The sequence below is a fragment of the Hylobates moloch genome, unplaced genomic scaffold (assembly GCF_009828535.3).
Source record: "Hylobates moloch isolate HMO894 unplaced genomic scaffold, HMol_V3 SCAFFOLD_1, whole genome shotgun sequence".
In the NCBI taxonomy this organism is placed as follows: domain Eukaryota; kingdom Metazoa; phylum Chordata; class Mammalia; order Primates; family Hylobatidae; genus Hylobates; species Hylobates moloch.
The window spans coordinates 129038589-129056021 of NW_026652276.1; the positions used below are offsets into that span (position 1 = coordinate 129038589).

The 17433-nt window shown below is 43.8% G+C and overlaps 1 protein-coding gene across 2 annotated transcripts in view; it reads right to left on the bottom strand.

The window, feature by feature from the left end:
• Nucleotides 1-17433, bottom strand: part of SUGCT (succinyl-CoA:glutarate-CoA transferase) — a 745635-nt gene that overhangs the window by 695689 nt on the left and 32513 nt on the right. For both annotated transcript variants that reach the window (XM_032758266.2, XM_058445557.1), the window contains exon 2: nucleotides 2378-2429. In XM_032758266.2, the coding sequence (XP_032614157.1) occupies nucleotides 2378-2429 (52 nt within the window). The remainder of the gene's footprint in view (nucleotides 1-2377; nucleotides 2430-17433) is intronic.

Below are 17433 nucleotides of genomic sequence, written 5' to 3' on the forward strand. Positions count from 1 at the left end.
GTGGCACTATCGCAGCTCACTGCAAGCTCCACCTCCTGGGTTCACGCCATTCTCCTGCCTCAGCCTCCCGAGTAGCTGGGACTACAGGTGCCCAGCACCACGCCCGGCTAATTTTTTTGTATTTTTAGTAGAGACAGGGTTTCACCGTGTTAGCCAGGATGGTCTCGATCTCCTGACCTCCTGATCCGCCCGCCTCAGCCTCCCAAAGTGCTGGGATTACAGGCGGGAGCCACTGCGCCTGGCCCCTATAATTCTTTTTCTAGAATTTTATCCTGAGGGAGAAATCAAAACTGAGGGAAACATTTGTGTACAAGGAAGCCTAATTTATTTATTTTTATTATTATTATTATACTTTAGGTTTTAGGGTACATGTGCACAATGTGGTTTGTTACATACGTATCCATGTGCCATGTTGTTTTGCTGCACCCATTAACTCGTCATTTAGCATTAGGTATATCTCCTAATGCTGTCCCTCCCCCCTCCCCCCACCCCACAACAGTCCCCGGAGTGTGATGTTCCCCTTCCTGTGTCCATGAGTTCTCATTGTTCAGTTCCCACCTATGAGTGAGAACATGCGGTATTTGGTTTTTTGTCCTTGCAACAGTTTACTGAGAATGATGATTTCCAGCTTCATCCATGTCCCTACAAAGGACATGAACTCATCATTTTTTATGGCTGCATAGTATTCCATGGTATATATGTGCCACATTTTCTTAATCCAGTCTATCGTTGTTGGACATTTGGGTTGGTTCCAACTCTTTGCTATTGTGAATAGTGCCGCAATAAACATACGTGTGCATGTGTCTTTATAGCAGCATGATTTATAGTCCTTTGGGTATATACCCAGTAATGGGATGGCTGGGTCAAATGGTATTTCTAGTTCTAGATCCCTGAGGAATTGCCACACTGACTTCTACAATGGTTGAACTAGTTTACAGTCCCACCAACAGTGTAAAAGTGTTCCTGTTTCTCCACATCCTCTCCAGCACCTGTTGTTTCCTGACTTTTTAATGATGGCCATTCTAACTGGTGTGAGATGGTATCTCACTGCGGTTTTGATTTGCATTTCTCTGATGGCCAGTGATGATGAGCATTTTTGCATGTGTTTTTTGGCTGCATCAATGTCTTCTTTTGAGAAGTGTCTGTTCATGTCCTTTGCCCACTTTTTGATGGGGTTGTTTGTTTTTTTCTTGTAAATTTGTTTGAGTTCATTGTAGATTCTGGATATTAGCCCTTTGTCAGATGAGTAGGTTGCAAAAATTTTCTCCCATTCTGTAGGTTGCCTGTTCACTCTGATGGTAGTTTCTTTTGCTGTGCAGAAGCTCTTTAGTTTAATTAGATCCCATTTGTCAATTTTGGCTTTTGTTGCCATTGCTTTTGGTGTTTTAGACATGAAGTCCTTGCCCACGCCTATGTCCTGAATGGTATTGCCTAGGTTTTCTTGTAGGATTTTAATGGCTTTAGGTCTAACATTTAAGTCTTTAATCCATCTTGAATTAATTTTTGTATAAGGTCTAAGGAAGGGATCCAGTTTCAGCTTTCTACATATGGCTAGCCAGTTTTCCCAGCACCATTTATTAAATAGGGAATCCTTTCCCCATTTCTTGTTTTTGTCAGGTTTGTCAAAGATCAGATAGTTGTAGATATGCGGCATCATTTCTGAGGGCTCTGTTCTGTTCCATTGATCTATGTCTCTGTTGTGGTACCAGTACCATGCTGTTTTGGTTACTGTAGCCTTGTAGTATAGTTTGAAGTCAGGTAGCGTGATGCCTCCAGCTTTGTTCTTTTGGCTTAGGATTGACTTGGCGATGCGGGCTCTTTTTTGGTTCCATATGAACTTTCAAGTAGTTTTTTCCAATTCTGTGAAGAAAGTCATTGGTAGCTTGATGGGGATGGCATTGAATCTATAAATTACCTTGGGCAGTATGGCCATTTTCACAATATTGATTCTTCCAACCCATGAGCATGGAATGCTCTAAGGAAGCCTAATTTATAATCGTGAAAGATTAGAGGATGATTAAGTAATTATGTGACATCGATATGTTAATTACTAGTTTACTTTTTTGTTGAATTTTGAATAACATAGGAAAATATTAAAAATATAACATTGTGTTTGAATTGTGGGTAAAACTGTAATTTCAATATGGTTCCAATTTTTGTTTTTTAAGATTATATATAAATACACATTGGGAAAAGGCATAAATACTACACTAATTGTCTCATAGAATGATGATATTACAGGAATTTTTCTTTTCTTATTTTCTTCTCTAAAATTTCAACATAAGCGTATAAGTCTCTTCATATAATTCAAAAAATTAAAAGTTTTTGAGGAAAGGGAAAAACCCAATCACCAAAATGTAGATAAACCAATACAAACCTTGTTAGATCCAGAATTTTTACCCCTTCCAATGGCTTTATATTGTTCATATCTGGCAAAACAGAGAAAACATTTCAAGATAATTCATTACTAATTTTCTTACATTTTCACATACACCATTATAAGCTTGAGACAGATGACAAGGACTACAGTGATTCTTAGCAAGGGAGTCCACAGACCACAAGGCTCTAGTAAAGAATGCTGGAAGCTCAGCCAGGCACGGTGGCTCACTCCTGTATCCCAGCACTTTCAGAGGCCAAGGCAGGCGGATCACCTGAGATCAGGAATTCGAGACCAGCCTGGCCAACATGGTGAAACCCCATCTGTACTAAAAATACAAAAATTAGCCAGTCATGGTGGCACATGCCTGTAATCCCAGTTATTTGGGAGGCTGAGGCAGGAGAATCACTTGCACCCAGGAGGCGGAGGTTGCAGTGAGTTGAGATCGTGCGGCTGCACTCCAGCCTGGGCGACAGAGCAAGGCTCTGTCTCAAAAAAAAAAAAAATACTGGAAGCTCATACAGTAGGCATTCTCTCCTTGAAATGAGCCAATTTATTATTTTCTAAGAAATTGCTGTCACAGGCCAGGTATGGTGGCTCACGCCTGTAATCCCACCACTTTGGGAGGCGGAGGTGGGTGGATCACTTGAGGTCAGGCACTTGAGACCAGCCTGGCCAACATGGTGAAATCCCATCTCTACTAAAAATACAAAAAATAGCCAGGCACTGTGGCATGTGCATGTAATTCTAGCTACTCGCTGAGGCAGGAGGATCCTTTGAACCCGGGAGGCGGAAGCTGTAGTAAGCCAAAATCGAGCCACTGCACTCCAACTGAGCAACAGAGCAAGATATCATCTCAAAAAAAGAAAAAAAAAAATTACTATCACAATCACAGCAATAGCAAATATTTGAAGTGCATGTGATTGGTGCCTTATTTGCTTGACAGCCTACTTACATGGAAAACCAAATTATAATCAGAAGGTAAACTGATAGGCAAAGCATCAGAAAAAGGAAAGTAGCTAAAACCATGTTTAATGTGGTAAATTGTTACAGCTATTTCCCCAAAAATCACACCTCCAGATATCCACAACCTCATACATTCTCCTCCCACGTTGGCACTGGGCTTGGACATCTGCCTTGTTTTTGCCAACAGGATATTAGGAAAGTTGATTCCAGCAGAGGCAGGATAAGTGCTTACACACTGGGGCTTGACTTTTTGGACCACTTCCATGTTCATGTGAAGAAGCACAAGATGAAAGAACACATGGAGAGAAGTTCAGCTGAGACTGTCATTGCAGCAGTCCTAGCTGAGGCCCAGACATCTGGATGAAGCCATCTTGGAACACCCAGGCCGAGCCAAGCCACTAGCTATTTGCAGACACATGAATAAACCCAGGTGAATCCAGCAAAAGAATTGCCCAACTGGCCAGGCATGGTGGCTCACGCCTGTAATCCCAGTACTTTGGGAGGCCAAGGCGGGCAGATCACCTGAGGTCAGGAGTTCCAGACCAGCCTGGCCAACCCCGTCTCTCCTAAAAATGCAAAATTAGCCAGGTATGGTGGCACATGCCTGTAATTCCAGCTACTCGGGAGGCTGAGGCAGGAGAATCGCTTGAACCCAGGAGGCAGAGGTTGCAGTAATCTGAGATGGCGCCATTACACTCCAGCCTGGGCAACAAAAGCAAAACTCTGTCTTAAAAAAAAAAAAGAAAGAAAGAATTGCCCAATCAACCCACAGAACTTTGAGAAAAAAATAAAGTCTTGTTTTAACGCACTAAGTTTTGGAGTGGTTTGTTATATGGCAAGAGATTAATACAATGGCTTACAGCAGAGATAACCTGTTATAGTAACGAGAATGATCCTTTTTTATGTAAAACATAATATCCTTCCCTGCTCAAAATCCTCTATGGCTTCCTACTAAACTTAGAATGAAATCCAGCTTCTTTCCACGGCTCACAAAATCCTGCTTGTTGTGGCCCTTGACACTTAAAAATATGATAGAAGGAAAAATATTATAGAAAGGCAGAAAGATCGAGATAAGAAAATCACCTACAGAGCAGAACAAAAAAAATAAATAAAAGTGGAAAATGGAGAAAAGGTAAGAAAAATAAAACATCAGTCCAGGAAACCCAATAATATGGGCTTCTTTAGTGAACAACAAAAACAGAAAAGAGAATATTACCAATGAACTAATTCAGAAAAAAATTGCCTAGAACTGAAAGGCATAAATTTCCAGATTGGGAAGGTCCCTCTACTGGCCCAGTATAATGGATTTTAAAAAGACACAGAGCAAGCACACCAAGACATCACTGTGAAAATCTGGAATACTGACTTCTCTGACAAAAGATCTTAAACATTTCTAGGGAGAAAAAAGCAGGTCAGATATAAAGGATTGGTTATCAGGAGGACATTGAATTTCCCAACAATGCTGAAAGACAAAACAAAAAACTGGAGCAAAAAAAAACCCTTAACATTCTGAGGGGAGAAATTCTTTCTCCCTAAAATTCTAAACCCAATTAAAGCACAAGTCAAGCGTGAGGGTAGAAAAAAATATATTTTTAGTCACGCAGGTTTTCAAAAACTACCTCTCATGCATCCTTTCTTGGAAAAATTACTTTCAAAGGTAATCCAGAAATTTAGAAAATTACTTTATAAGAAAATCATTCCTCCCCACCTGAATATAAGGAAGACTCTAGATCCAACTTACAAATAAGTGACAGGAGCTATAGGAGACAGAGGACTATGTTCAAGGACACCATGCGGAAGCAGGCAGAAAAATCCAGAATGCCTGAAACACTGCAGGAAATGGAAATGTTTATTTCTTTAACAAATAAAAAGGCAAGAAAAATGCAAGATGTAGAAGGAGACCCCAAATTAAATGAGACTTAAGAGAAGTGTCAACCAACCACAGTATATGAGCCTCACTTAGAGCCTGATTCAAACAAACTATTAAAAATCAGATAACGGTAGGCAAGGTGGTTCATGCCTGTAATCCCAGCACTTTGTGAGGCAAAGGTGGGCATATCACTTAAGGTCAGGAATTCGAGACCAGCCTGGCCAACATGGTGAAACCCCATCTCTACAAAAATACAAACATTTAGCTGGGTGTGGCAACAACCACCAGTAGTCCCAGCTACTCAGGAGGCTGAGACAGGATCATCTCTTGAACCCAAGAGGCAGAGGTTGCAGTGAGCCGAGATTACACCACTGCACTCCAAGCTGGGCAACATAGGGAGACTCTATCTGGAAAATAAAATAAAATAAAATACAAAAAGAATAAAATAAAATAAAGCAGAGGGGTGAAGTGAAAGCTCAGGATGACAACAAGGAAGATACCAACACAATAGCTGAGAGGTTTGCGCTTGCATTGCGGTATGGGATAAATGGAGGATAGATATCGAGAAGGCAATTAAAGAAACTGGACACATATTAACAAAGAGAAATAAAAAGGTATACATGAGTAGCAATGTAATCAGGGTATGAATAATAATTGTAGTATTTCAAAAAAATTTTTAAACAAACGTAATTTAACAGTTTAATTTAGCAAGGAAAAAATGATTTGTGAAATCGGACAACCCCTCCCCACCCTTCCCCAAGTCACAGCAGATTTAGAGGGCCGCCAGCGCTGCTTGTATAGTGGGCACTGTGGGAGAGAACTTATGGATAGAAAAAGGAAAGTGATGTGCAGGGAGTAGAAGCAAGGTATAGAAATAGCTAGTGCCTTATCTGAACACGATCTGAACAGCTGGTGGCTGTAAGTCTTTGAGGTCCAGCTGCTGGGACTGGCTGAGAGTCAGCAACTGTTATTGAAGTATACCCCTAAGTTAGGTTTTCAGTTTGCTTACCTACTAAATTAGGTTGTGGGTTGTAGGTAAAAACTCAAGTATGTGAGTGTGGAGGCTTTCTTAGGCCAGATTTTAGTTTGATGAAACAGTGTAATAACAACCTAAATACTGAATAGTGACCTAACAAAATTTATAATTTGGAAGGATGGAAAGGGCATGAATATTTGTTCAAATGGTAGTGAAAGAAAGCTAGTCTTTTTTTTGGAGACGGAGTCTCACACTGTCTCCCAGGCTTGCGATCCTGGCTCACTGCAATCTCCGCTTTCCAGGTTCAAGTGATTCTCCTGCCTCAGCCTCCCAAGTAGCTGGGATTACAGGCACCTGCCACCAGGCCCAGCTAATTTTTGTATTTTTAGTAGAGGCGGGGTTTCGCCATGTTGGCCAGGCTGGTCTCAAACTCCTGACCTCAGGTGATCCACCCACCTCGACCTCCCAAAGTGCTGCGATTACAGGCGTGAGGCACTGTGCCTGGCCTGGTAGAGTCTTTATCTCTACCGATAGTGCCTTAAAAAAAAACAAAATAGTCAATAACATTATAATCAGGTTATTTAGCAATGTGGCAGAAAAAAAAACGGCAAAAAGAATTGAAATTTGTTGTCTCTGGGCAAAGGGAAGGGGCAGAAAGGCATAAGGGGTTACTCTTCTTCATAATTAACACTGTAGAACTTCTGAAGTTTTAAAACCAAGTATACCTAAAACTTTGATTTTAAAAATTAAAAAATAAATTATAAATTATATTACATTCGTGAACAACAGGGTGAAGTATCATTCTGTGTATCTCCTGCTATACAGCCCCCTGCAGTGCTTTGATAAATATTTCTACTCTGAAGCTTTTACTGACTCATTGTACACATGGCAGCAGCACCACAGAGGAATTACAGTTAATACCCAGATTCTGCATTTGGGAATTTTACTACTCACTAAATTTTTTTTTTTTTTTTTTTGAGATGGAGTCACTCTGTCACCCAGGCTGGAGTGATCTCGGCTCACTGCAACCTCCATCTCCCGGGTTCAAGTGATTCTCCTGCCTCAGCCTCCCAAGTAGCTAGGATTACAGGCATGTGCCACCATGTCCTGCTATTTTTTTGTATTTTTAGTAGAGACGGGGTTTCGCCATGTTGGCCAGGCTGATCTCAAACGCCTCATCTCAGGTGATCCATCCGCCTCAGCCTCCCACAGTGCTGGCATTATGAGCATGAGCCAGCCACCACGCCCAGCCTACTCACTAAAATGTATTTGTAACCCCAAAATCAATACATGTGGAGCTTTCACGGTCATTCCCAGACATGCACAGAATGCAGGAAAATTTGAGTAGGTCATTGTGTATGTTCCCAGCTGAGGCTGAACAAGGTGATACTTGTTTCACCTCTCATACTATAAACAAGTGTCCTCTTGCAGTATATTTAATGTTACGTTTTTAACATTTTTGTGCTTTTTGTTGGTGATCTCACTGTTTATGGCCCAGAAGCATAGTGCTGTCTAGTGTTCCAAAGCATAAGAAGGCCATGATGTGCGTTATGGAGAAAATACATTGTTAGATAAGCTTCATTCAGGCATGAGTTATAGTGCTGTAGATCATGAGTTCAACGTTAATGAATCAACAGGGTGTTAATGAAATCAATAACTTGTCTTTAAAAAGAAACACAGGCCAGGTGCGGTGATTCACACCTGTAATCCCAGCACTTTGGGAGGAGAAGGCAGGCGGATCACTTAAGGTCAGGAGTTAGAGACCAGCCTGGCCAGCATGGCGAAACCCTGTCTCTACTGAAAATACAAAAAGTAGCCGGGCATGTTGGTGCACACCTGTAATCCCAGCTATTAAGGGGGCTGAGGCAGGAGAATCGCTTGAACCTGGGAGGCAGAGGCTGCAGTGAGCCAAGATTGCTGCAGTGAGCCGAGATTGCACCACCACACTCCAGCCTGGGAGACAGAGTGAGACTCTGTCTCAAAAAAAAAAAAATTTAAACGCACTACAGTGAAAGATATCATGAATACAATTAGAAGATAAATGACAGCCTGAAAGGCTAAAAAATAAAGAAGAAAGGTTTTTAGGTATAAAGAACTCTCACATATCAATAAGAAAGAAACACAGCCTAATAGAAAAGTGGGAAAAGAACATGACCAACCAACTCACAAATAAATAAAAATCTCCAGTATCATAGCAAAAGATGTTCATAGCAATTCCACTTAAAATAAAAAAGATGAATATTATCACAATAAAATTTTTTTTCTCACCACATTGGAAAACATTTAAAAGATAACTATTCAATACTCGCAAAAGTGGGGTGAAATGGACACTTTCATACATTGTGGAATATCAATCAGTAACAATCTTTTAGGAGAGCAATTGACACTTTCTATAATATTTTAAAATCTTAATAGCCTTTAATTAAGTTTTCCTGTTGGCAGAATTGAATTCACAGGAACATTCTACAAGTATGCTAAGACATAGGTATAAAAATGTTCATGGCAGAAATTTTGTTTTGATTTTCTTCTGTACTTTAGATGTTTTATAATCAACTTTATTCATTTATTTATTTTTTTAGAGACAAGGTCTGGGCTTTGTTGCCCAGGCTAGAGTGCAGTGGCAGGAACATACATAGTTAGTTCACTGTAACGTCGACCTTCTGGGCTCAAGCAATCCTCTCACCTGAGCCTGCTAAGTAGCTGAGGCTACAGGCATGAGCCACTGCGTCCAGCACCTAATTAACTTTATTGAAAAATGACTTACCTATAATAATAATATATATAATAAATTGTAATATTCTTAGCCAGGTGTGGTGGCATGCTTGTGGCCCTACCTACTTGAGAAGCTGAGATGGGGAAATGAGCCCAGGAGTTCAAGGTTACAGAGAGCCATGATGGGCCAGGTACAGTGGCTCACGCCTGTAATCCCAGCACTCTGGGAGGCTGAGGTGAGTGGATCACCTGAGGTCAGGAGTTCAAGACCAGCCTGGCCAACATGGCAAAACCCCGTCTCTATTAAAAACACAAAAATTAACCAGGCATGGTGGCGCACACCTGTAATCCCAGCTACTCGGAAGGCTGAGGCAGGAGAACTGCTCTAACCCAGGAAGCAGAGGTTGCAGTGAGCCAAGATCACACCACTGCACTCCAGCCTGGGGGACAGAGTGAGACTCCATCTCAAAAAACAAAACAAAAACAATACAGTGAGCCATGATCACGCCACAGCATTCTAGCCTGAGCAACAGAGCAAGACCCTGTTTCTAAGAAAAATACACACACACACATAGGATATACATTATATAAATAATGTTATACAAGTAACTATATATAATACATTATATATAATTTATATGATATACTATATATTATTTCTATAAATATAATAAATTGTACAATTAAATAAATTTTTTTTGGGCTTGCTCTGTTAAGCGGAGTCTCGCTCTGTCGCCCAGGCTGGAGTGCAGTGGCGCAATCTCGGCTCACTGCACGCTCCGCCTCCCGGGTTCACGCCATTCTCCTGCCTCAGCCTCTCCGAGTAGCTGGGACTACAGGCGCCCGCCACCACGCCCGGCCAATTTTTTGTATTTTTAGTAGAGACGGGGTTTCACCGTGGTCTCGATCTCCTGACCTCATGATCCGCCCGCCTCAGCCTCCCAAAGTGCTGGGATTACAAGCGTGAGCCACCACGCCCAGCCTAATTAAATAAATTTTGACAGATGTATACACCTGTGAAATTGAGAGACAGGACTACCTGGACTTCCTAGGCCGACTAAGAATTCCTAAGCCTAGCTGGGAAGGTGATCGCACCCATCTTTAAACACCGGGCTTCTAACTCAGCTCACACCCAACCAATCAGGTAGTAAAGAGGGTTCACTAAAATACAAATTAGGCTAAAAGCAGGAGGTAAAGAAATAGACAAATCACATATCACCTGAGAGCACAGGGGAAGGGACAATGGGGTATAAACCCCAGGCATTCGAGCCGGGAGTGGGTAAACCCCCTTTGGGTCCCCTCCCATTGTATGGGAGCTCTGTTTTTACTCTATTAAATCTTGCAACTGCACACTCTTCTGGTCCGTGTTTGTTATGGCTCAAGCTGAGCTTTCGCTTGCTGTCCACCACTGCTGTTTGCCGCTGTCACAGACCCGCCACTGACTTCCACCCCTCCGGATCCGGCAGGGTGTCCACTGTGTTTCTGATCCAGCGAGGCGCCCATTGCTGCTCTCGATTGGGCTAAAGGTTCACCATTGTTCCTGCATGGCTAAGTGCCCAGTTTTGTCCTAATCAAGCTGAACACTAGTCGCTGGGTTCCACGGTTCTCTTCCATGACCCACGGATTCCATGACCCATGGCTTCTAATAGAGCTATAACACTCACTGCATGGCCCAAGATTCCATTCCTTGGAATCCATGAGGCCAAGAACCCCAGGTCAAAGAACAAAAGGCTTGCCGCCATCTTGGGAGCGGCCCGCCACCATATCATGGGAGCTCTAAGAACAAAGACCCACCCGTAACATTTGGTGGCCTCATCTGGGGATTCTCCAAAGCAGTGAGTAATATTGGACCACTTTCACTTGCTATTCTCTCCTATCCTTCCTTAGAATCAGAGGAAATACCAGGCACCTGTTGGCCAGTTAAAAACAATTAGCGTGGCTGCGAGACTTAAGACTCAGGTGTGAGGCTTCCTGGGAAAAGGCTTTCTAACAACCCCCAACCCTTCTGGTTGGGAGCGATGGTCTGGCTGGAACCAGCTGCTGCTTTCACAATTTTCCTGGGGAAGCTGAGGGCCGACTAGAGACAGAAAGGTGTCATCCCAAACTCCCAGCATTGGCCGGTTGAGATCATGGCGCAGCCAGTGTTTACTCAACAGTTGCCCATGCGTGCGCCCCTACATATCCTTCTGACCCATATCTCCTGGGTCCCGACCGTGACTTTTTTAAAGTGTAGCCTCAAAATTCTCCTTACCTCTGAATCTACTTCCTCTGATCCCTGCCTCCTAGGTACTAATGCTTCAGACTTTCACTTCCTCTCCCAAGTATTACAGCAGGTTGTATCTCCAAAGGGATCTAAGGAAGCGCTACGCTGTATCCTTAGGTATCTAGGCTATGAACCCAGGGAGTCTTGTCCCTGGTGCCCCTCCCAATATATAGCTCTCGACATGGGCAGTTATGTGGGACCCATTTTCCACCACCCTTGCCAGGACCCCAAGTTGGTAAATGGCTAGGATTCCTCTCCCATTGTGTAAGATGCTCTCCTCCCCCAATTTCTACCCAGCTTCCCCCACTGCAATACAATCTCCAAGCCTTGGCTCCTTGGCCAGGGCCTTAGAACTGACGACCCAGTACTTTAACAACTGGAACTGGGTCTACGACAACATAATAGATCAGGATGAAAGCGAATTGAGTAAATTAAAGGGAGGCACGTATTCCCATAGTGGCAAATGGGGGCAACAAGCAAACGTCCTTCCACTGTGTTCCCAAAAATCCATCTACTGAAAGAGAGAGAGAGGAAAAGAGAGAGAGATATACAAGTAGTTAAAGAAAAAACAGCGTACCCTGTTCCTTTAAAAGCCAAGGTAAATTTAAAACCTACAATTGATAATTGAAGGTCTTCTCCAGACTCTATAACACTCCAATACTACCTTGTTGTCAGTGTAAACAACGGCGTAGCCTGAAAACACTGAGACCACTGACAACCCATAGCCTTCCTATCAAAAATCCTTAACCCACTAACCCATGGATGGCCCAAATGCATTCAATCGGTAGCGGCAACTGCTTTGCTAGCAGAAGTAGAAAAGTAACATTTAGAGGAAACCTCGCTGTGAGCACACCTCACCAGCTCAGAATTATCCTAATTCAAAAAAAGCAAAAACGTAGCTTACTAACTCAAAAATCTAAAAGTATAGCACTATTCTGTTAGAAAAAGGTGATTTAACACTAACCACTGAAAATTCCCGTAACCCAGCAGATTTCCTAACAGGAGATTTAAATCTTAATTACCATACAAAGGTCCGACCAGACCTAGGAGGAACTCCATTCAGGACAAGAAGATAGATGGTTCCTCCAGGGTGACTGAGGGAAAAAACACAATGGGTATTCAGTAATTGATAGGGAAACACTTGTAAAAGCAGAGTTAGGGAAATTGGTCTGCCAAACATGGGAGCTGTTTGCACTCAGGTAAGCCTTAAAGTACTTACAAAAAAAGCAAACCCATCTTTTTCTCCTCGCTCTTCTTCTCGTAGGAAAAAGGCACATAGGATAAACAGGATTCATCTCTCATATTTCTTACCCAAAAGGGCTTAATCTGGGACAACAAAAAGTTTAAGGTCGATAATTAGGGCATATTCCTACAAAGGAAAGAAGGACAAAGGCCCTAGAGGGCAAAAACTCTATCTCAATCCTGACTCAAAAGGATACCTATGTTAGGTAACAGGAGCACCCTAATGGTGCTGGTTCCGGCTTCTTCTTCCTCCCCAACACAGGCCCGCCAAAAAGGAGCCAACCAGAGGTCACGCCTTCCCGCCTCGGCCTAGGCCCAGCCCCTCAGCCAACCAGCAACCCCCACGTAACGTCCTCGGGCATGAAAGACGGAGGCCGCAGAGCTCTCTCTCTGTCTTCCCTTCCGCTTCGGCTCTCCCTCGGACTCCTCCAATAAAGATCTCTTGACTGCAACCGGTGTGGCGTGGTCTTAGTCTGAGCCTACAGAGCTACTCTTTCAACCTACACCCTCTCTGAAACAAATTTGCATAAGAACTGTTGTTTATGGGAACGCATCCTTTTTTTTTTTTTTTTTTTTGAGATGGAGTCTCGCTCTGTCGCCCAGGCTGGAGTGCAGTGGCGCAATCTCGGCTCACTGCAAGCTCCGCCTCCCGGGTTCACGCCATTCTCCTGCCTCAGCCTCTCTGAGTAGCTGGGACTACAGGCGCCCGCCACCACACCCGGCTAATTTTTTGTATTTTTTAGTAGAGACGGGGTTTCACTGTGGTCTCGATCTCCTGACCTCGTGATCTGCCCGCCTCAGCCTCCCAAAGTGCTAGGATTACAAGCGTGAGCCACCGCACCCGGCCAGAAATGCATGTTGATGGGGCAGCTGGGCTGTTATGAAATATTCAGGAACCCAGCCCAGCTCTAGACCTCACCCCTGAGTGCAAAGGCAATGTCGGGCATGCTGATAAAGAACCACTGGAATCCAGCAGCCCTGAGCCCTTTCTTTGTGGTCAAGAGAGGCAGGAAAAGAGGTGCAGGACTGCTACATCAGTGAGCATAACTAATCTGATAAGCAGAGGTCCATGGGTGGTTATGCACCCTGGAAAGGAACTCACCTCTGAGCGCAAAGGCAATGTTGGGCACACTGGTAAAGGACCACTAGACTCCAGCAACCTGGACCCCTTTCTTTGTGGTCAAGAAAGGTGGGAAAACAGGTGCAGGACTACTACATCGGTGAGCATAACTAATCCAATAAGCAGAGGTCCGTGGGTGGTTATGCACCCTGGAAAGGAATAAGCATTAGGACCATAGAGGACACTCTAGGACTAATGCTTATTGGAAAATGACTAGAGGCGCTGGCATCCCTATGTTCTTTTTTCAGATGGAAAACGTTCCCCCTAAGGCAAAAATGCCCCTAAAATGTATTCTGGAGAATTCAGCCCAGTCAGAGTGTATGTACCTTTTTTCCCTGTCAGACTTGAAGCAAATTAAAATAGACCTAGGTAAATTCTCAGATAACCCTGATGGCTATATCGATGTTTTATAAGGGTTAGGACAATCCTTTGATCTGACATGGAGAGATACAATGTTATTGCTAGATCAGACACTAACCCCAAATGAGAGAAGTGCCGCCGTAACTGCAGCCTGAGAGTCTGGCGATCTCTGTTATCTCAGTCAGGTCAATGATAGGATGACAACAGAGGAAAGAGAACAATTCCCCACAGGCCAGGAGGCAGTTCCCAGTGTAGACCCTGATTGGGACACAGAATCAGAATATGGAGATTGGTGCCACAGACATTTGCTAACTTGCATGCCAGAAGGACTAAGGAAAACTAGAGAGAAGCCTATAAACTATTCAGTGATGTCCACTATAACACAAGGAAAGGAAGAGAGACTGCCTTTCTGGAGAGACTAAGGGAGGCATTGAGGAAGATAGCTCTCTGTCACCTGACTCTATTGAAGGCCAACTAATCTTAAAGGATAAGTTTATCACTCAGTCAGTTGCAGACATTAGGAAAAAACTTCAAAAGTCCACCTTAGGCCCAGAGCAAAACTCAGAAACCCTTTTGAACTTGGCAACCTCAGTTTTTTATAATAGAGATCAGGAGGAGCAGGCAGAATGGGACAAATGGGATTTAAAAAAAAAAAAAAAAAGGCCACCACTTTAGTCGTGGCCCTCAGGCAAGCAGACTTTGGAGGCTCTGGAAAAGGGAAAAGCTGGGCAAATCGAATGCCTAATAGGGCTTGCTTCCAGTGCAGTCTACAAGGACACTTTAAAAAAGATTGTCTGAATAGAAATAAGCCTGCCCCTCGTCTATGCCCGTTATGTCAAGGGAATCACTGGAAGGCCCACTGCCCCAGGGGACGAAGGTCACTGCCTCAGGGGACGAAGGTCCTCCGAGTCAGAAGCCACTAACCAGATGATCCAGCAGCAGGACTGAGGGTGCCCAGGGCAAGTGCCAGCCTATGCCATCACCCTCACAGAGCCCCAGGTATGCTTGACCATTGAGGACCAGGAAGTTAACTGTCTCCTGGACACTGGCACGGTCTTCTCAGTCTTACTCTCCTGTCCCAGGCAACTGTCCTCCAGATCTGTCACTAACCTAGCGGTCCTAGGACGAGCAGTCACTAGATACTTCTCCCAGCCACTAAGTTGTGACTGGGGAACTTTACTCTTTTCACACGGCTTTCTAATTATGCCTGAAAGCCCCACTCCTTTGTTAGGGAGAGACATCCTAGCAAAAGGAGGGGCCATTGTACACTATAATTAGGAGAAGGAAAAAGGGTAAATATATATACAGACTCTAAGTATGCTTACCTACTCCTCCATGCCCATGCAGCAATATGGAGAGAAAGGGAATTCCTAACATCCGAGGAAAGATCTTAGGGGATTATTATTGGCTGTACAGAAACCTAAAAAGGTGGCAGTCTTACACTGCTGGGATCATCAGAAAGGAAAGAAAAGGGAAATAGAAGGGAACCACCAAGCAGATATTGAAGCCAAAAGAGCTGCAAGGCGGGACCATCCATTAGAAATGCTTATAGAAGGACCCCTAGTATGGGGTAATCCCCTCTGGGAAACCAAGCCCCAGTACTCAGCAGAAGAAATAGAATGGGGAATCTCAAGAGAAAAGAGTTTCCTCCCCTCAGGATGGCTAGCCACTGAAGAAGGAAAAATACTTTTGCCTGCAGCTAACCAATGGAAATTACTTAAAACCCTTCACCAAACCTTTCACTTAGGCATTGATAGCACCCATCAGATGGCCAAACCAGGCCTTTTAAAAACTATCAAGCAGACAGTCAGGGCCTGTGAAGTGTGCCGAAGAAATAATTCCCTGCACTGCAGGCCATACATTTCAATCCCTGTATCTTTAACCTCCTTGTTAAGTTTATCTCTTCCAGAATAGAAGCTGTAAAACTACAAACTGTTCTTCAAATGGAGCCCCAGATGCAGTCCATGACTAAGATCTACTGCGGACCCCTGGATCCGCCAGCTAGCCCATGCTACGATGTTGATGACACCAAAGACACCCCTCCTGAGGAAATCTCAACTGCATGACCCCTACTATGACCCAATTCAGCAGGAATCAGTTAGAGTGGTCATCAGCCAACCTCCCCTACAGCACTTGGGTTTTCCTGTTGGTGGGGGGTTACTGAGAGCCAGGACTAGCTGGATTTCCTAGGCCGACTAAAAATTCCTAAGACTAGCTGGGAAGGTGACCACACCCACCTTTAAACACGGGGCTTCTAACTTAGCTCACATCCAACCAATCAGGTAGTAAAGAGGGCTCACTAAAATACAAATTAGGCTAAAAGCAGGAGGTAAAGAAATAGTCAAATCATATATGGCCTGAGAGCACAGGGGAAGGGACAATGATTGGGATATAAACCCCAGGCATTCGAGCCGGGAGTGGGCAAACCCCTTTGGGTCCCCTCCCATTGTATGGGAGCTCTGTTTTCACTCTATTAAATCTTGCAACTGCACAGTCTTTTGGTCCGTGTTTGTTATGGCTCAAGCTGAGCTTTGGCTCACTGTCCACCACTGCTGTTTGCCGCCGTCGCAGACCCGCCGCTGACTTCCACCCCTCCGGATCTGGCAGGGTGTCCACTGTGTTTCTGATCCAGCGAGGCACCCATTGCTGCTCTCGACTGGGCTAAAGGCTCACCATTGTTCCTGCATTGCTAAGTGCCTGGGTTCATCCTAATCGAGCTGAACACTAGTCACTGGGTTCCACAGTTCTCTTCCATGACCCACAGCTTCTAATAGGGCTGTAACACTCACTGCATGGCCCAAGGTTCCATTCCTTGGAATCCCTGAGGTCAAGAACCCCAGGTCAGAGAACAAAAGGCTTGCTGCCATCTTGGGAGTGGCCCACCCCATCTTAGGAGCAGTCTGCCACCATCTTGGGAGCTCTAAGAACAAAGACCCACCCATAACAAAATCACCTCCACAATCAAGAAAGAGAACTTTCCAGCACCTAAAACTTTCCACCTGCCCTTTGCAAACTACCTCTTCCTCAATTTCCAGCTTCAGACATCCACTGATCTGCTTTCTGTCACTATAATTTGATTTTCATTATCTAGAATTTTATATAAATGAAAAACAGTATGTACTTTTGTGTCTGGCTTCTCAAGCATAATGATTCTGAGTTTCATCACGTCGTTGCATTTTTATGAGTACACTCTACTGTATGGATATACCACATTTGTTTATCCATTCAGCTGTTGACGGACACTGAATTGGTTTTTAGGCTACAGTGAATCAAGATGCTATGAACATTTGTGTACAAATCTTTGTGAGAACATGTCTTCATTTCTCTTGTGTAAATACTTAGCAGAATGGCTGAGTTATGTGGTAAGTGCATGTATAGCTTTTTAAGAAACTGTCTAAACAGATTTCTAAAATGCTTGTACCACACTGTATAAGAGTTCCATATGTTCCATATCTTTGAAACATAGGAATTGTTCATTGAGGATGTGGAAAAACTGGAAGCCGTGTCCTGTTTTGGCACCCAGGCTGGAGTGCAGTGGCTCAATCTC